The sequence below is a fragment of the Grus americana genome, chromosome 1, assembly GCF_028858705.1.
Source record: "Grus americana isolate bGruAme1 chromosome 1, bGruAme1.mat, whole genome shotgun sequence".
Lineage (NCBI taxonomy): Eukaryota > Metazoa > Chordata > Aves > Gruiformes > Gruidae > Grus > Grus americana.
This window is the reverse complement of record NC_072852.1, coordinates 145,996,291-146,016,689: the sequence shown is the minus strand read 5'-3', so window position 1 is coordinate 146,016,689 and position 20,399 is coordinate 145,996,291. Positions and strand designations below refer to the sequence as shown.

The 20,399-nt window shown below is 43.0% G+C and overlaps 1 protein-coding gene across 2 annotated transcripts in view; it reads left to right on the top strand.

Moving 5' to 3' along the window:
* The window catches only part of GABRA5 (gamma-aminobutyric acid type A receptor subunit alpha5), a 56,987-nt gene extending 36,887 nt beyond the window's left edge, over positions 1-20,100 (top strand). For both annotated transcript variants that reach the window (XM_054809398.1, XM_054809388.1), the window contains 4 exons: positions 10,156-10,299; positions 15,951-16,103; positions 17,492-17,703; positions 18,626-20,100. In XM_054809398.1, the coding sequence (XP_054665373.1) occupies positions 10,156-10,299; positions 15,951-16,103; positions 17,492-17,703; positions 18,626-18,928 (812 nt within the window). In that variant the 3' untranslated portion in view covers positions 18,929-20,100. The remainder of the gene's footprint in view (positions 1-10,155; positions 10,300-15,950; positions 16,104-17,491; positions 17,704-18,625) is intronic.
* The last annotated feature ends 299 nt before the right edge of the window (positions 20,101-20,399 follow it).

The following is a 20,399-nucleotide window of genomic DNA, read 5'->3' as shown; positions in this document are numbered from 1 at the left end:
TAAGGAGATGTTTTACTTGTGCACAGGGAAGATGAGACTGTGAGCACTTTTGCGCCTGGGTCTCCTTGACTGGAAGGGGCCGGTTCCCAAAGAGGGGACAGGCACCTGAGGGCTGAGCAACAGCCAATGTCAGAGAGGCTCCTTGTACCCAGCGCTGAGGTCAGGCAGTTTGCACTGGTGGAGGTTTTGTCCCCTTATCTTAAATACGGGGCTGCACCACGTCCCACGGCAGCAGTCTGTAATCCAGCTTCTGAGTTTTAGATGACTGCACCTCTGGCATAGGGAATAAGTTCTAGTGATCGCAATCTCAGAGCGGTATTAAAGTGTTTGAATAATAATATTTCAGCCTGCTATCTCTACACACCTATTGATTACACATTCACACAGTGTTATTAATGTAGCAGTACTTCTGAGATTTGTAAATTTCTTCATTAAGGGACCGGTTTCAGAAACAAAGGTCTATCTTTAATTCTGCAAGTAGTCCAAATCACTCTTGGCTGGTTTCAGGTCATACTGATTTATAAGTGAGGATGCTTTGAATGGTAGCTCAGCAGATAGGCTAGCTATGATGGGTGAGTTCCTGGTGCCACTCAAGTGGGTGGGAAGAATGTCTGTTGATGACGACGAGGTCACGGTTTCATTCTGTGATGTTAGACATGGCTAAAAATACTGCGTTAGTGAAGGCACCCTTCACAACAAGATCAAATGGAGTATTTTCTAAAATTCAGTCTGCATTTCTCAAAAGAAACTTCAGTGATACTCCTGGAGAGCTGGTTGTATTAGCTTTGCTGATACCAAGCGGCAGCTTGCAAAATGAGTGGACCATTGCAATCAAGATTGCTTAGAGAGTAAGGTACAATGCAAAGTGAGTAATGGTGTCAGTCACACTTTGGAGGATACTTTTGTTTGCCTTGCAAAAAGTAAATTAAATCTCTAACAACTTCCTCATGACCATGCTGTTTTTTCTAATGAAGCAGTTAATATAGCTGCCTAATATTGTGATTGCAAATTCAAAGTTCATTAAATGTTAGTACAGCATTCAAACTGGCCAACTGATTTGAAATTACCATATGCCTGGCCTACAAAGACCAACATAGGGTCAGGAAGGTCCCAGGATATTTTGAATTTTTAAATGTCATCCCAGCACATCCTACTGCTCTGTTGATAATAGTCCTCTTGCAGCAGATATTTATACTGGCTGTAACAGAAAAAAAGCAAGCATCAGAGGCTGGAATACCAGATTTTGACCTGTTCTAAATGAAAAGCAATTGTGTAGCCACCATTAAATGTGGTGTAGAATCAATTCTCAGATTAGTTCTAGATCGAGACAGCTACCAGTAAAGCTGAAAATAAAGCAAGAAGCTTTTACAAATACTGACTGCAATGAGAAGAAGAAATGGGAAGAAGCAAAAAAAGGAAGGCATCACTTGCTCCCTAACGTCAGGTCTCAGATGAGAGCAGGGACTCTGGGACCTGGTGCTGCCTGGTACCTCGGAGCACCTGGATGTGTAATGGCCCCACAACAGACCCTGTTTAGTCACACCTTTCAGTCAGCTCGTGGCAGGCATCCCACAACGACGGGGGACACAGTTTAGTTGTCTGCACCTGGGTGTTTGTTGCCTTTTGAAGTGCTCCAGGCTGCCCCAGGGGAAAACTTTTTCTTCACTGGGTTTTTTCTCCTTTTCTGAGTGGAGCCTGAGGACCTGCTATCCCAGGACACTCAGCTCAGTTCGGTGTGCCGTGCCTGGTTTTTAATCCAGGTGCCTATACTCTCAGATTTCACAGCAAGGAGTCAGTCCCAGTCACGGTACCAGTGCTTGGGGGATAGATGCCCCACTCTGGTCGCTGCCCCGTGGCCACATGGGCAAGAGGATGGGGCAGGGAAGAGCTGACGCTGGCACCGGCAATAACTGCCTGCGTGGTGGCACATATGCACAGCTCCTTAAGGGGCATTGCTCAAATTGCTGTGCTGTCTCCACAGTCATCCTTGAGAGACATTCTGTATGACTCTGCACAGCTCCTAGCTCAGGGCTCTTCTTAATGGTGCAAAAGCATCCTGTGGAGGTACCGTGTCTGACTGAATTATCAGGACAACTGTTCATTAGTATTTGTGTTACATTCATCATTGGTATGACTGTGATTTAGTGTACCAGCTTGCAAATAGTCAATTTATTGTATTAAAGCAGTCAGCAGCCTTGCCTATGCTAATCATGAATCACACCTCCAAAACCACAGAGTTGCTTTCAGGCCAAATTATAAGGTTGTTGGTTTTTTTCCTTTGCTTTATGTTTTTGAGCTCTAAGTTGGGTCACATTTAGAGTGACCTGGAGCTTCTAAAATTGAGCAGGACTTTCCACCTGTCCCTTGCTTTGAAAAGCCAAAGAAAAAGGATTTTACAAAACTATGTGTCTCAAAATGAAATTCACAGGCATCTTCAGTTCTGTATGTCTCACCACCTTGTGTGTACAGTCTGTGCTTCCATTTCATTTCCAAGCCATAGACACTTCTACCACATTCCTATTCCCACCTTTTCCTGAAGTGACTTATAAATTACATTCTGAAACAGAGTCATTTCGATCTAACTTAGGGCTTCTTTTTTTTTTTTCCAGTAATGATCAGTATAGTATATTAGTGTTGCTTAGTAATAAAGCCTCTCAAGACCTGTCTGGCACATTTTTCGGAACATCCTATTCTATTCCCTGCGGAATGTGACAGCAAGTTAAAATAAAACTGTGTATCAGGAAAGCATATAAAATACTGCCTATATTACCAAATTATATTTTTATTTTAAATTCAGGAAGGACAGAAATGATCATTTTACTAAGACTGAACTTCCTACTGCCCGTTTCACAGCCAATGGTGTCCTATTATCTTTTGTCATCAGTTTTCACACAAGAATTGTTCCAGGTCCATGAATAATTTCCTCCTTGGATGTCCTCTGTTATGCCATCTAGATGATACTATGCCATTCCAAAAAAACTTTCATTCTGAGCGTTTAATTTCTTCTCACATCTGGAGCACTGTGTCCCATTCTGAGCTCCCCAGTGCAAGAAAAGTATGGACTTTGTGGAGTGAGTCTGGTGCAGGGCCACAAAGATCATTTAAGGCCTGGCGCACCTCTCCTATGAGGAGAGACGGAGATAGCTGGGGCTGTTCAGCCTGGAGAAGAGAAGGCTCAGGGAGACCTAACTCACCTGTATAAACACTTGATGGGAGGGAATGAAGAAGAAGGAGCCAGACTTTGCTCAGTGGTGCCCACTGACAGAACAACGGGCAGTGGGCATAAGTTAAAAACCATTAAATTACATCCAAATACAAGAAAATTTGTTTTTACTGTTAGGGTGACTGAGCATTGGAACAAGTTGTCTAGACAGGTTGTGAAGTCTCCATCCATGGAGATATTCAAAACCTGACTGGCCATCATCCTGGAAAACCTGCTTTCAGTGTCTCTGCTTGAGCAGAGGGGATGGGACTGGCTGATCTCCAGAGGCGCCCTCCAGCCTCAATCATTCGGTGATTCTGTGTGATGTGAATTTGTAATCCCGTGTATTTATACATGTTACACTTCTTGTCCGTGGCACATATTTAAAATCATGCATGCTGTGCATCCATATGTTGTAAACTCATGCCAGTTTAAATGAACAGTCTTAATTCTGATGTTTTCAGGTCCCTAAAGTAATTTCCATGACCCTCAAATTCTCCCAAGAAGAGCAGAATTCATCACACTATGGCAAAGTCTTCATTTTAGGCTCTTAATCATTGAATATGTGAATATATGTCTCTTAGTATTGAAATTGCTATTTTACTTTAATAACTTACTGTTATAAAAACTATTTCCCCCTAGACCCAGTCCATGCATATTTAGTGCCATGTCTTGTTATTTTTATATTTAAAATTACATTTTTACTAGATCTCTTTTCCACTAGCTCTTCCTATAGAGTGATCTCATTTATACATCGATTCATTCTTATCAACTCAATTGAATGGGAAATTCCAATTACAGAGCTCAAATCTGACCTCAGTTGTGTAGGCGCAACCGTTGACAGATGCTTTGTAATGGGTTAAAAAGTATTTGTGCACAAACCACAAGAAACCCAGCCTGACTCTTCGAATTCAAGCTGGTACATGATGGCTTAGTAGCAGCACTGTTTTACTGTCTGTGGAAGTCTTTGAGAGATTGTAAATCTGTATCTCTATTGAGTTGTGTAACAGCCTCTAAGTGAGTCAAATACATTGATGGATAGATAAGATAGAAAGATAGATACTTGTATGTGTATTCAGATTGTAATTAGAGCTTCTAAAAAGCTGACAGTTCATACACATCTTTCACAATCAACAGGCTTTGATGGGGATTAGCAATACTCCCAGGATTAGGCAGCCTGATGATCCTGTGGCGTGTACGAAATACCATGATGATAAAGGCTAAGAATGTAACTGCACAATTGTCATGAATAAAATAGAAGACAAGCCAAAAGTCATCTTTCTACAGTATCTCTTTAAGTTAATTCAGCCTCCGACTAGCATAATTCTGAAAGAAAAGTTCCAGCCATGGTTTGTGGAGGAACGGGTTGGTTTAATTATGGAATGCAACTCAAGCATGCAGGGTGGGCATCCGTACACACATTTCACAGGTGGCATGCTGTGAGGTCTGTCAAAGGTTTTGGGGGGTGTTTTGGAGAGGGATTCTTTTTTCCTAAACTATTTTATACCCTGTCACGCAGATATGAAAACTTATTGGTGGACATCAGTGGTGATTGTTTTTCATGGGTTATAGCTTCAAAAAATCAGTCCTAGAAATACACCTGGGTCCCATGGACTTAAAGTTTGGACTCAGCCATCCACATTCAGGTTTATTTAACTTAAGGAGCCAAGAAACAGTTGTGTGGGGTTTTTTTTTTTTATTTTGTTTTCCCCTGGAATTTATTCCAATATGGAAGAGAAAGGCAAAAAAGGAGAGCGTCTGTCAGTAGCCACAGATGACACCACAGCCGTGTGGTGGGGGCAGCGGCAGGAGAAGGCTCCCTGCTTGTGGGCTACCTTTCAAATGTACGGGAGGATGCCGCACTGCTCACACTGATTCATTTGCAAATAAAAACAGGGAAAACAGGGCATCCCTCAGTGCCAAGGCGAATGGCCAGGATCCTCCCGTTCTTACCAAGTGCCGGCTCTGCTTTGTCAGACTTTGTTTTAATCTATTTCCTCCCTTTGGCTGTGGTCACTCCCCTGCCCTCTGTTCACTGGTGTAAGAAAGAACACGTTGTGCTTTCCTTGCCAGACATACAAGAGCAGGAAGAGGATGGGAGAAGATCAAGGGAAATCTTTACTGTTTTTATATTGTGTGGTGTGTGTTGGACCTTAGAATGTAGAAAAATCATCAATAAACAGATATGAGAAGAAATTACTTATTTCATCATTCTGGTAGGTGATAAGCCTGTAGCCATTTATCAAGTGTCCACTAGAAATAAATGTCTGTTGTCATTTTCTCACTTTTAATAACATTATACCTCTCTGTAATTTTAGCTCTTCATCTCAACTGCTACTTTTTTTTTTCTTTTTGAAAGAGTGAGCTTAGAAGAAAAAGAATAATTTACCGACGCTTCCCCCTTTATTTGGCAAGCCAGCAAAATGATTGTGAATAACACCAAATTAATTATTTGGATTCATAAAAACAGAAGCAGCCCACTTGCTTAAAGTAGAATAAACACCAAGCAGTCTCACTTGTATTTTCAGTGGCTTTGAATTTGAGTTTGCTTTTACAGCAACACCAGCAGCATTCTCCCAGCTTACTAACCCAATCCTCTACTACATTTTTCTGTCACCCTTTGGGAGACTCCTTGTCCCTCCTGCATGTACCAGGTAGAGGAGGGGAGGGCCTTATTCCCTTTTCAGCAGTAAACCTTTCTTATAACTCTAGAAAGCATGAGCTGAAGTTCTTCAGTCCTTCAGCAAGCATAGCTGGTAGGAAACATACTGGAAACTTTACTTAAGTGGAGGAAGGTTTTTACACAATTTGGCGTGACAGTGAATAATACCATCTCTCCATTAGCACCTGCTCTGTCCCAATAGCAAAATAACATTCTAGACTACTCCCACACTTTCAGCTTTCAGTATGACTGTGCCTAATTATATTGCATGGGTTAGCAGCAGCAGAGCTGGAGCTTTTGGTAGTCAAGTTTGGGATAATTGGAATTTGAGGTTTCTGGAAAGACGTGGCAGAAGGTTTGAGGTAGGAAGACAACTATCTGCTACAAGCACACTAGTTTTATCTGCCTGGAGGATTATCTAGATGACCAGAAAAGAGATGGTCAGTGGTTCAGCTGCCACACCAAAGTGCATGGGGTGGCCTTTTCCTGTCAAAGCTGTAAGTTTCTCTCAAGGGCGCGTATGGAATGAGGGGGTGGCTGTATCTTTTTGCATTCACATTCATGTTTTGACATTTTCTCAGTTCTTCTCTTTCTCTCAAGAAGGCTTAGACACTCAGAGCCTGGCCCATAGAGAGGAAAGGAGGCACTAAGCCAAAAATCTTATATTACAGCTTTTTAAAATACAGATGATGCTTTCTTATGTTTGCATGGAACATAGATGAGAATCATATCGTATATGTGATCCTGCACAATAGATTATCTCTAGACTGAGGTAAATTCCTATATTCCTAATGTCACAGACTTCTTTGGAGGAGAGGAAATCACTGCAGGCTGTTTGGGGTGGGCTCCGCAGGGACACATCTGTCACCCTACTGTGCCTTAAAGCCCTGGCTATTACCGTCCTGCTCCTGCACAAGAACCTCTTCTAGCTGGGCTATTCTCCCTCCTCCCGTAGACACACTGCTCCTGGCCAAGCAGTGGCACAGCGCTCTGTCTTGCAATAGGTATTTTCCTTTGAGAGAGGACCTGCAGGCTGGAGTCCTCCTCCCAGGCAAGGACCGGCTTCAAGCTCTGCTCTTGCCTGCCTGAGTGCTCTCTCTTCTCACCAGCTGGCCCAGGATGGGCAGCCTCCCTTCCCTGCCATGGTTTTGAAAGAAAGCAGCCCCACAAAGTATTGCTTGGGCATACCTGCAAGATCTGGGTGGAGTTTTGGCACCTTCTGGCTTCTGTCTGAATGACAGATTATTTTTTTTACAGGAGGAGGTGCTGGGCTTCTCCACAGTAGGAGCCTCCAGCCCTGTACTGGTGCATGCATTTACGTACCCAGTAATGGCTGCAACTCAAAGCAGAGGCACTGATTTATTTTAGGACCCTCAAGGCTAGGCAGAACAGAGAACTAAAGCATCTGAATACTTGTTAAGCCTTACAGGTCTGTGTTCCCGTGCGGTCGTAATTTCAGTGGAATTTGGTTACAGTGCTCTCACCAGGAAGCGTCTAGTCAGGCTGAATTATTGTGTGTCGTTGGCAGAAAACAGGACAAACCCAATTACCCTGTTGCCTGGGATCCTTGCAGTAACAGGGAACTGCTGGGGTGGGATGCATCTGGATCATCCCAGCAAGAAGTCCAATGCTTTTTTTTTTTTTTTTTTTTTGCATAGGAAGTAACATAGGTAAAAACCAAATTCTCTGACAATCCCAAATCTGCCTATGCAAATCCAACATTCACTGAGGATATCAGCACATGAACAACATATACCAGATAAGCATTTAAAAAGGAGGGCTTTCTGCAGTACTTTTTTTAAATGGACCCATCTCCTCCTACTTGCCTTCTCCAGATCTGGCTTTGGAATTATTTACAATGTGTTGTGAACTTGTAGTCATCTCTGAGATGAGAAAGTATCTCAGCTCTAAAGGGAAGGTGAAATTCCATTGCTTTTTGTGATGCAAATATTTTGAAATAGGGAAGACATTCCTCCCTAGCCTTTCAAAGTGAGATGTAATTACAGTAATTTTACTGCACAGCTACAAATACAAGCACAGGGAAGGCATGTGGGCAGTTCTGCATGGCTGCATGGGTAACAAGGGATGGAGGATTTGTAGATCCTCGACTTCCAAACCCTGGATCAGCTCCAGCCCTGAATACAGCAGCAACAGTCAGATAAGTGACAAAAAAGATCTCGTGCCATTATTATTTTTCTAGTGACAGTAGTCCATAATTTTTTTCTCAGAAGGTTATCCACTGTTTAATTCCTCTCCCGCTCAGTTAGGAAATTGTGTCCTGTTGTTCATCTGAATCTGCCTGAAACCATCTTTCAGGCCCTGAATTTTTATTTTCCTCTTGTCAGTAGTACAAGAAATTCCCCCTGGTTTTAGATTTCTGTATGCAAGTATCTATACTCAGTGCTTGAGTCATGTCTCAGCTTCTTGTCAATGAGCTAAGTTGAGCTCCTTAAGCTTCAAATCATGACTTGTTTTCCAGTCCCTGGAGATACTTGTGACCCTCTTTTGAACTCCCTCCCCTCCCCATCCTTGTTATTTCCATATATTTTCTGAGGTGTAAACAACAATGTATAAATAGCCATAAACAGTCAGACCAAAGGTGTATCTAGCCTAGTGTCCTGCCTCTGCCAGCACTTCCCACAGATGCCATGGGAAAATGAGCAACAGTGAAAACAAGGTGCTGCTTTCCTCCCTGCTTCCTGCTCCAGCATCCGAGTGATCTGCTGCTCATTGTGCTACAACACACGATGCTCTTAACCTGAACTGGGATCACTTCCCATTTTCTGCTTGATATTCCTGGTTGTATGAATCCAGGGACCGCCTTAGCGTATTTCTTGCTACTGCAGTGCCTCAGAAGCTCACGTTGACCCCGCTGTCTGTGAAAATTTTTAAGTCCTCCACGGAACTGTAGCTTTCCAAGACAGCTTACAGGCTCCAGCAAACAAAACTTGCAGTCTGCTGGAGACAGTGCACATGATCCTTCACGCTATCCTCTTGCCCTTGGCTCTCAAGTCCTTATCTGGAAAGCCACCGTGTGTTGTCCCCTGCACAGATTGCATTGAACTAGGACGTGAGTTTTTCTGGAAGAAAACATTATGCACCCCCAACTTAAACCTTACAGAGTGCAGAAGGTGAGATATGACTTCATACCGCTTCCAACTCTATCTGCATTTCACCTTCTATTTGGAAAGCAAGCTTTGCCTGCTTTCCAGAGATTTTAGTACAATGGACTCCAGCCTACTGTAACATGCCTGCAGTGATGTTACCTGAAAGCTTTCAATGATCAGGGTGCCCTAAGAAGTGTGAGATCTACTTATATGAAATAAAATATATTTAAATGTGTAGTTGGCTCCTGGATTTTTTAAGACTTTATCTGCAGAGAAGGCTTAAAAAATGAACCCAGCCTTGACACCCTTTCTAAAAGAAAACTGAGATTCCCTCATAATGGCATAATTACTCCAGGTGTTTGGGCATTAAAAATAACAGCAACTTTATAGAGGAAAGAATGAGTTGGCAGTACTGCAGCTACCTTTATTTCCTAGGACTTCCAAATGAATGCGAGACAAATCTTGCCACATTTGCATCTCCAGGTGTGCAGGTGTTTCCACACCACCACCAATTTGCTCTGGTATGCACAACCCGCCCCGCCACTGCTCTCCTTCATGCTGTCTCACCCTGAATCCTGCCTCTGCTCCTCAGCACCGCAAGCGCAGGCACAGGCGCAGGCACTCACATCCCAGCTTCCTTTGCCTACAGCCGTCGCCTGCACGCGAGACCTACCCCCTCATCCACACGTACATATCCCAAAGTCGGCGTACACACATCGGACCCCGTAGTTGCACACAGTGTCACTTAGTATTTTATCCTGGAGATGTGACAAGACACAGAAGGACCCTGTTGTTCAGGCATTTGAGGTGTCTGAGTCCTTTTCAGGGGGGAAATCAGCAAAAGGTCTTTTGCAGCTTGCTGGGGTTTAGGAGCTGCCAGCTAGGTGAGTATGGGTCTGAGCTGCTCTTTCCCAAATCAAGTGGTTGTGATGGATTATATTTATACCTCCACTGTTCCAGCCTTTGACAAACCATCCCACACATCTGTTATATTAGAAGGCTTCAACCTAATATTTTTTGAGCTGGGCATATGGGAACAGGATTATATCATCTTTATTTGTTTTTCTCCATTCACTCTCACTCCTCCATTCTTCCCTCTCCCCACCGTTTATCATTTAAGGATCCACTAAAATATTGCACAGTGTTTTTTACTCATCACCGTCTTTTTTCCCCTTTGTCGACAGATGCTTACCCCAATTCTGAAGTGATCTATGTATGGACTAACAGCACCACAACATCTGTGGTGGTCGCCGAAGACGGTTCACGACTTAACCAGTACCACCTGATGGGACAAACTGTAGGAACTGAAAACATCAGTACTAGTACAGGTAGGGACAGTATTTCCACCCTATGATTGCTGATAGTCAGGGCAAGAGGGGACATCCAACGGCTCCGGTTATTTTGCAAGGAGGCTAGGGAAGCATCTGTGGGATGTGGGGTGTTGGGGTGATCATGTGCAGGTTCCTGGCCACTTAGCAGAGGCACTGGAAGACTGAGAGGGTTACGTGCTGGCTCTTGGGTACGCCGCAAGGCTGTTGGTGAAGATGCATCCAGGCCCCTGCTATTTAACGGCAGCTCTGGAGAAGCTGCACCCAGCTTCTTGGCGACCGCCTTTGCTGAGGCTGCCAGCGCTATTGCTGGCTTATTTCCCTGTGGGAGGAACCACCCCGAGAGGCAACCACCACCCACGCATTTGATCCGTTTCAATCATCACTTTAAAATTATTTGCTTGATGAAACCGCACAGGGGGAGGGAGCGGAGGGCAGGTGGGGGCTGTGGCTGTGGCGTGGCTCTGCAGCGTGTCCAGGGGACCAACATGGCCGGAGAGGAGGTGCCAACCCCGAGGATTCCCATTTCCTCCCAGGCTGCAAGCAGAGGCGCCAGATGTGGCAGCATTAGGGAGGCAAAGAAGCTTTAATCCCAGGCCGGGCACCCACGTGAGCTGTGCTCCCCTGCTTCTTAAGGCTCCCACGCAAGGGCAGCCCTGGGCACGCATTGGCGGGGGGGACTCCCGGGGGGGGAGTCGAGGCTGGGACAGGGGTCACGTGGGCTCAGCGGGACGGGGGCTTAACCAGGTTACACAATGCGCTCGTCTGGAGAGCATTAGTGGCATCCAGCGTGGGGGCTCCTCAGCCTGGAAGCAAAATAGCCTGCCGTGAAGGGAAGGGAGCTTTCCACTGGGGTTTGGGGAGGGGAAAGGGGGCAGCCTGCAGCACCACGGCTGGGAGCAATTCCCGCTGGCAAAGCACAGCAGAGTCTTCTGGTGATGCACTGTGTGCCTGGTGAAAAATGACAGGCTCTGAGCTGAAGGCAGGACTGTAGAGGACAAGTTAGGAACCTGTTACTATCCACAGGAAGTTTAGGAGATGTGAGAACAGGTACACGTACGCTCGCACGCAAAGTTAGTTGGACTGAAACATGAAGGCGCGTAATGCTTTCTGCTCAAACTGTCCAAACATGGCAAATAAAGAGGGGGGCAGCTGAGCTTGCCGCTTACTCTCCAAACAGGAGACGAAGAGAGGGAAAGCTTGCCTCAAGCGGCACAGGGGGGCCTCAAAACACAAGCCCTGTCTCCGTCCTGTAGAGCTTCACCCCCTCCCTTGCTCATTTCAGGAGACACAAAGCTGTTGCTAAAGCAAAGATATCAAAAGTCAAGAGAAGCATACAGACACAGTCAGAGCAGCCACCGCTGCAGAAAAAGGACAAGTACGCTATCTCCCATTAAAGAGCAAAGACCCTTTTTTCCTTACCAGTTTACCATCATAGCCGCGTTGTTTTCTGCAATGAACGGTAGCTCCCCTCTCGCCTTCATCATTGCCAAGAAAAAGATCCAGAGGATGTATTGGGGCATCTCCTACAAGCTCGTCCTGCTCCTCAGAGCAAGAAAACCATCCAGCCCAGGCACTGAGTGCTCCAGCGTGTCAGCTCCGGGCCACTTCCAGTTTGCAGCTTTGCCTGCGCAAGCTCCTTGTACTCCTCAGCCCAAGGAAATGGGGGACTCTTCAGACAAATCCCAAAGTTTCTGCCCAGTAACCACCTCCCTCCTGTATCTTAAGATTTAGGCTAATAAATGCTTGTTTTCCAACGTCAAGATTTTATAATAATGTCCTGGGTTACATCTGGGCTGGCTGGATTCTGATTGCAGGGTGGATCACAAAGAGCAGGACACAGATTGTAACCGGGGATTAGCAAAATACAAAAATCCGATTTTGCACAGGGAAAGCATCAGTCGGTGATGGATTTTCTGACTTCATCAAGCTTGTAGGAGGCCAGTAATCAGGGTTACTTATGAACGGCCGTCTAAGGCATTTCTTCCTTCTATTGAATTGTTGAACGTGAAAAAGAAAAACCAAATAGCTATTGCACAAATCCAAGCGCTTGGATCTTTTGTGGGTTTTTTTGACACACAAGTCGAACTACACAGCCCTTGCAGTTGCATAAGCAAAATGTTTGTGTATGTCATAGAACATTTATGCTGTCCTTTCTAGCAGACTTTTGTTTGTTTGTTTTTAAATGGAAATGCTGGACCTGCACCAGTCCCTTGGGATTCTACTGATTTTGTAGGCAAGCCACTAAGTTTAGGTGCCTTCTCAGAAAAGATATCCTGGCACTCCTAATTCATCAACCAGTCTTGAAATTGGGAATGTTTTAGCCATACCACAGAAAATAGCTCTGACATGTGCCACCTGTTTGGGGTTCTTTTTTGTGCTAACATCCCCAAATGCCATTCCTCCAAAAGAGAAGATATTTTACTCCTCAGACTGCTTCCAATAGGCCCAACATCTGTTATGTCCTGGCGGTGCAAGTGCTGTCAACAATCAGATATAGGATTTGGGTCCAAGTGGATCTCGCTGCTTTCTGCAAATGGTTGCCCAGTTCTGTTCCCCATACCCAGAATCTCTCATCACTAACTTAGGATCTGCAGTGCCACAAAACAAAACAAAAACCCACTCTTTTATCTTCTGCCAGCTGGAGCCTGAGCTCTGAAATATCCAAAGCCTAAATAATAAAAGAAGCATTCGATCCTTCATTTTGCATCAAATTATTCTGATTTTTCCTTGAGATTACTCTTTCCCTGCCTCACTATAAAAAGAACACGAGCATCTCTCGTGGGCCAAAATATTCTGGGTGTCAGCATGGTCAGGGACTGTGGTGTCACAGACCTAATGTCAGGATCTTGCCGGAATAGTTGTTGATACATGTGAGTCCAGGTATATTCAGTAAACAACCAAGCCTGGGGGCTGGTCCAGTCTCATTAAGGTCCTCTTATTGAATCCCAGCATAATGGTGATGGAAGAATGCATGTAAGATCCTGGAAAATTTGTAAGCATGATCTCCAGAACTCCATCATGTAGATACCAAAAAAATACTGTGGCAGCTTTTAAAGCATAAAAAAACCCCACGTTAAGACAAGCAGCAGCACAGTAGAATATCTCTGTGAAGAAATGCAGCCAATCCCCCTCTAGGGCTTTTTATTAGTGCTAAATTTGTTATTAAAATTGTTTTGTGCAGTGATGAGCAGACCCCATCAGGAACAAGATTCTCTTTTAAGTGCTACATAAACCTATAACAAAAATTAGCTCTTGCTCAGGAAAGCTTATGGGCTAAGGATAAACAGTGGCCTTACAGAAGTAAAAGGGAGCTTTGCCACTTCAATAGAGCCAGGATTTTGTTCTATATAAACCAAAGGCCAACTCGGGCAGCTTTTAGCTTTACTTTAAACAGTGGTCCCAGGGCATTAAAATCCAAGCTGTGGGGTTTTCTTAAGCCCTAAGTCTTCTGGAGGAAGCGTTCCTAGAGTAGGCATTTTTGAAGGGGACAGCATGGGAAATTGGAGAAGATACCGGCTGGAAGAAGAGCAAGTACAAAATCAAGGTGATATCATTATTTCAGTGGAGACAAAAGCTTTGATAGGTTAAAGAAAATGATAAGGTAAAAATCAGCTGTGGAGGGCAATCAAAATGTAGGCATTCATTTTCTGTATTTTAAAAAGGAAAAAAGGGGTCCTGTTGCTCTGCTGAAGCTGTGTAGATTTTTTTTTTTATTCCAGCTCTGAAAGCATACTGTCAAAATCAATAATGCACATCACCATTCCTCAGCGAGCAGGGAAACTGTGACTCAAACACATCCCAGTGCAGCAGCAACTCAGAAACAGATTACAGGCACATAGACCCTGCTGCTCCTAGCATATTTTATGGGTAATCCACAAACTGAATGCTCCTAAATAAAGAGAAAGTGGGGTTCCTCCTGAGACCACAGCATGTTCAGCATCCCTGGTTCAAAATTACACTAAATGGAAGGGAATTAGATGTCACTTCACAGGGGGTTTCTCCCCAGTTTCATAGCATTCCCTGTCCATCTCCACATCCCTCTTCAGGGAACCGTTTCACCAGAAAATCAGACTCCAGAAGAAAGTCATAAAGATTGAGGCAGGCTGTTAGGTAAGATATTTCTGTGCTATTCCAGTCTTTCTGTCTAAAATCCTCAGCATGAACAAGGTCTGTAAACTTCATCCAGAATAACAGAGTTCCCCTGGCATAACATACCAGTGTAGCTATACCTGCAAAAGCCCTTTCACTGTAAACCTGTTCTCCACTAATTAGCCATATTGTCACTTAGAAATAATCTGCCAAATCTAACTGCTTAGCAATGCTGGCTGCAGCTCAGCTCGGGCTATTCACTCAAGGCAGAATCAGTCTGTTATATATTTTCCTTTTGTGGCTGGTCTATAGAGAGTAAGTCAAGTCTTGCAACAGAGATTATAGCTATATTTGGCTTATTCTTGGAGGACAATATATCTTTCAGAACAGGGATTATTCTGATTCATCAGTACCCAGCTGAATGATGCACGCTTTTAAATTAATTTAATGTCAATGTGAGTGGAGATCTGTTAGGGCTTGAAGGGTTTGGTTGTTTTTCATTCTTACATTTTGTTTTTACTCTTATTTTTCCTAGGCAAATAGTAGCCTGTTTTTAGCTAGCAAGATTTTGGCTTTGGGCAGCAGTTACCATCAATGAATAGCCTTCAGTAACAACTATACGGTTTTACAGGAACAGTCTGAAAGAACCAGTTAAGTTTTGATTTTTTCTGAAACATTAGGGAAGGTGACAGCTGGTCTGTTGATTTTGGAGTGCATTTTTTTAGGCTTTTATTGAAATTCAGAGGACCTGACAAAAGCCAGATTAAGGCAATGCTGTGAATTTGGCATATAAAAAAGACATGCTGTGGCAGCTTTCAGTGAATTCTCCATGCAGGCAGTACAATATTCATTGCACAAGTGAACAAGACATGGCAAAATGTCTATCCAGCAACAGGTTATTTTTCCAAGGGCTAAAGTGTACCAAATTGTGGGAAAACTAGAGATTTTTTTTTCTGGAGGGGTTTGGGTACTGAGAGCAACAAAACCTCCCAGGATCCATGTGCAAAGCTGGAATTTTTGCAGCACCGGCACTGGGACAGGCAGTCCCTGAAGTGCGGTGCAGGAGGAGCGTCTGGACCTGTTCTCATTCTTGAAAACTGATGGCTTGGCAGTAGCAGTTGCCCTAATGAGGTTAAGTCCTGCTGCTAAATCAGGTTTGTAAGAGTAGCTGGCCTTAATCGTTACTCTGGTAAGACAGTTTGTAGGACTGAGTCAAAAACAGGCAGGACTGAGGCAGTGCCAGCAACCTGGATTTTTTAAGCTTGTGAACATCAAGTCATCCCAGGTGCATAAAAGGACTGCAGCTTTTCAGCGCGGTACAAGTAGTCAGTCGCTGGCTTCTGCTTTTGGGGACTAATGTGAAGACTAGCAGGATCTAGCAGCACCTCTGTCTCAAGTCCTGTATTTCCACAGCGCAGAAATCCAGACATTTTTCATGCAATTAAGAATGGCTGAATGGTATCCTCAAATGGGGGGTGGGGGGTGGAGCTGGCCTGCTTAAGTCCCTAAATCAATAAACCTCCCTTATTTTGCCCACATGCACATTTGTCTCCTTCTAGGCGAATATACTATTATGACAGCCCATTTTCATCTGAAAAGAAAAATTGGCTATTTTGTCATCCAGACGTACCTTCCTTGCATTATGACTGTGATCTTATCTCAAGTGTCGTTTTGGCTAAACAGAGAATCTGTCCCTGCTAGGACTGTCTTTGGTGAGTATCTCCCAGCACGTGGGAAAGATCGGTCTGGCTTGTGGAAGTGATTTGCTGTAACAAAACCACAGTGCACTAATGCTTATGTCTGTATGAGATGTTCTAGGCATTCCCTTGTTCTCTTCCAGTTTAAACTGGAACACTATCTATTTGGGCTTTTTGTTAAAGTTATGACAGAAATTGCTCAAGAATCAATTATATGATGGTTAAGGACAGAAGACAAAAGAATCAGATTGGTGTGATTTGTGGGTGGTTTTTTTTCCACTTGGGTAGAATACTGGATGGTTTAGAACAAAAAATAGACATATTATCATATTTAGTGTATACTCTAGCTAAGCATTTGAAACAGCTTTCACTTCAAGACATTTTGTTTGTCTCTGTTTTAAGATGTTTATCTGTGAAAACCATGTAGAGGTTAATTAGTGACAATTATCTCTATTACCATCAAACAAATTAATATGATTTTGCATTTAGAAAACATATTTACTGCAGAAGTTGTCATGGAAAAATCCTTTGGGGTCTCTTAAATTACTCGATTTATCACTAGAAGATTGCAGAAAATAAACACAGTCTTAAATGAAGGTTGATGAAATACAAAATTTTCACGAGATGAAAAATGAGGGGAGCGGGAACAGTTTATCATGTAAAATTTCATTCAGCTGTTCTTAAAAGAATCATTCTTCTGTATAAACATACTGAAATCAGTCAGTAGCTTTGATCAAAAATCAGTTCAGCAAGCTGTATGGGGAGAATACAGGTACCAGCATCGCTTTGCTGACTGGTGGTACCCATTCTAGGTGTACAAAGCTGTAAGTTGAATTTTGTCCTATTGGGGGCATCCTTCCACAGATGAAAGTAGTGGCAGCTCTGTCACTTACTGACCTATATGAGAGGAGGAGCTACGGTGAAGGAAATCAGTAACAGCCAACAATTTCTTACACAAATTCTCCGTATGAGAAAATAAAATCCATCATCTCACTTGATTATGCAAGTTACTGCTAAATGGATTGCTCACTGATTTTTTAATGTACCACTTAATGAGGGACACTATATACATACCATGCATCAGTGTGCAGGGATAAAATGCCAGTAAGGTTTTGGTTTATGTAATAGCTGCTACCCTTAAAAATACTTATTTAGATATTCCATAACTAAAGATAACCAGAACACCACAGAAGTAAACGCCTGAGGGCAGAAGCTTGTGTGTTTTCTTGGTGAGCAAAGTATCTTACTTTTTCGGACCATAATATGCAAACACTGATGACTTCATGCGGCCTTCTTAGGTATCATGCAAAATCAGGGTCTGCTCATAACTCATCAGGGATTACGTAAGGGTTACCAAACTGATCTCTGCCTCTTTTTTTTTTTTTTTTTTTCCTCCTTTACAGGAGTAACAACAGTCCTCACCATGACCACCTTAAGTATCAGTGCCCGTAACTCTTTGCCAAAAGTGGCCTACGCTACTGCAATGGACTGGTTTATAGCTGTCTGCTATGCCTTTGTATTTTCTGCATTGATTGAATTTGCAACAGTCAACTATTTCACCAAGAGGAGTTGGGCATGGGATGGCAAAAAAGCCCTGGAAGCTGCTAAAATCAAGGTGCTTACCTTACCTTTTTTAAAACACCTAGAACAAAAAGCAGTTACTCAGCAGAGCTCAAATAACTGAATGGACAATTTTCAGCTTCTTTGTGAAAAAGGTTACCTCGTGACATACTTTCACCTTCCTACAGAGGAATATTTGCAAGGAAATAAGCCTTCTTCTTTTCACAGGGACAGACTATCAGTCTCCACCATCTGTATGGAGTGGACTGTTTTCAGAAGGATATAGGGCTTTGAGTACACGTGGCATGGGATTTCAGTGACCAAACTTCTGATAGTAGCAGACGTATATGATGAAATATATCTCTGCAGAGCACTGCCTGTATGCTCTCCCAAATAAATGACAAAGCTGACATTGAGCTCCATGTGTCAGGGTCCCATCACAGTATCCCGAATAAAAGAGAGACAGAAGAGCGGTTCTGTGAAAACACAAACTTTGGAGTTTCGAGCTGAAATGAAAATTTTGGAATAAAACTGACTCTTAGCAAATGATCTCCTAGAGAGAGCTCGTACCCGCAGGCATCCCAAAAGAGCAATACAAAGAGGGCAAGCTAGCAGGGGCAATGAGCCCTTCGCCACACTCCTTGTTGCAGGCAGGAGGGTGAGGTTCACATTTTGGCAGCAACCTCTGCAGGTACAGGACCATGTCGCCCTGACAAAAGCGGCTGCTAATGTGCTTGCCAGGTGGGATCCCGGTCCGGCCAGCCGCTCTTAGCTTTCTCTGGCATCAGGGAAAGTTCAACCTGAGTAAGGGCTACAAAATCAAGGCAGAAACAGCTGTTTGGGAGTCAAAGTTGGAATAGCCATCAGGCATTTGTTAGCATGATTGATTACTGTACTTAGATTTTTGGGTTAATATCTTGAGAACATGTTTCTACTTTCTGTTCCTGCGGTCTAATGTTTTGTTCTTTACCCTGCAGAAAAAAGAGCGTGAATTGCTGGGAAATAAATCAACTAATACTTACAGCACTGGGAAGATGACCCCTGCACCAAACATGCCAAAGGACTCAGCCCCATCTGTCATCTCAAACACTGCATCTGCTCCAGTGAAGTCTGCAGAAGAAAAGCCCGCTGAAAGCAAAAAGACTTACAACAGCATCAGTAAGATTGACAAAATGTCCCGGATAATTTTTCCAGTGCTGTTTGGAACTTTTAACTTAGTTTACTGGGCCACATATTTGAATAGGGAGCCTGTTATTAAAGGTGCCAATTCTCCAAAATAAACTGAAGGACTCTAAAGCCACACGTGAGCCATACTTACAAAGCAGATGCTACCAAGGAAAATTTGAGATCCAGACGACTTTCTACATTTGGGCAATATTCTTCAGGAAGTTTTTTGCATGTTTAATAATATGTACAAATGATATTGCCTTGATTGTTTCTACATGTAACCTCAGATGTTTCGGAGACGATTATATTACTTACAGCAACAGATCTTTGTAAAAGATCAGAAGACATTGAACATGGCTTCTTTGCTGCTGAGTTGCATTGATAGTTTACAAATAAAATAAGTTATATTTTTTAACTGTTCAAGTGTACTACATATCGTGGTTTTTATACTTCAGATGTACAGTCATACAAATGTAGGCTTAACCTATATTTTACAGAAGAGCTCCACTATTGTCATCTGATAGGTTACTGAGTAACGCCAGTTGTGGATGTGCCAAATTACTAAACGTAGGGCTATGTTTGAGCACCTTTACTGGTTATAGGTAGTGCATTACTCCACAGATAAAACTGCTCAGCCCAATTTTCATTAAAAGTTAATAGAATGCAGTAAATCCTAATGGGCCTATGCTGATTTTCACTGCTTGAGCCTGTAGCTTGCAGTGAAATAACATAGGGAGCAGAATGCTACTTGTGTAAATAAAGGTGATGGAATTTTGCCCTTAAAAGAAAATATGAAGTTTGTTTGGATTTTGCATTCCAAAGAATTTTATCGAATTATTCTCAGTATTTATTCCAAAAAGTAGAGATATATTGCATGAAATACACATAGATTAGGAACATACTTGTGCAAATAAAACTTTTAACAACAGCAGTAGGCATTTTTATTAGGGTAAAGTAAATGATGTTTGGACATTTTCCCAAGAAGAAGATTGCGTTACATTAGCAGAGATTAACAGTAAAGAATTACAGTAATTCTGAAATAATTATTACTTGTTTCCCACAGTGAAAACCAATCAGCCAACACTAAGAAGTGTGATCAGAAAAAAAGATGTGCTTCATGACAGCAAGGTGTTTCAGTGACAATATTGACAGAAAGGTCTTTGTACTGTCCATCTGAAACTTTTCTATAAAACGCCTTGCTGCTGCCAATGTGTTTTGCTTTCACAATGAATGAGAAAATGCAATCTGAGTCTTCAGCTCTTTCCTCCTTGGCATCCTTTCTTTGTTCCAGAAGCTTTTGTAATTTAATCTTAATGTTTAAATAAAAAATGCATTCAACATTTGATTGAAAATGTCATTCTTATACTGGTTATCCTTTTAGAGACACCAAAAAAATCACCACAAGAGCTGAAAGAATTAATTGGAAAGCACATATGCATGCACTCAATCACACGTGTGTGCATGACGCATCCTCACTGTTGCCCAGAAAGGTACATATTGAGTGAAGACCGTGAATCGGGATGTTTCAGAATTAAGTGCTATCTTGCTATGGAGCATCAGCCCCACGTTCTGTTTGGGACAGAG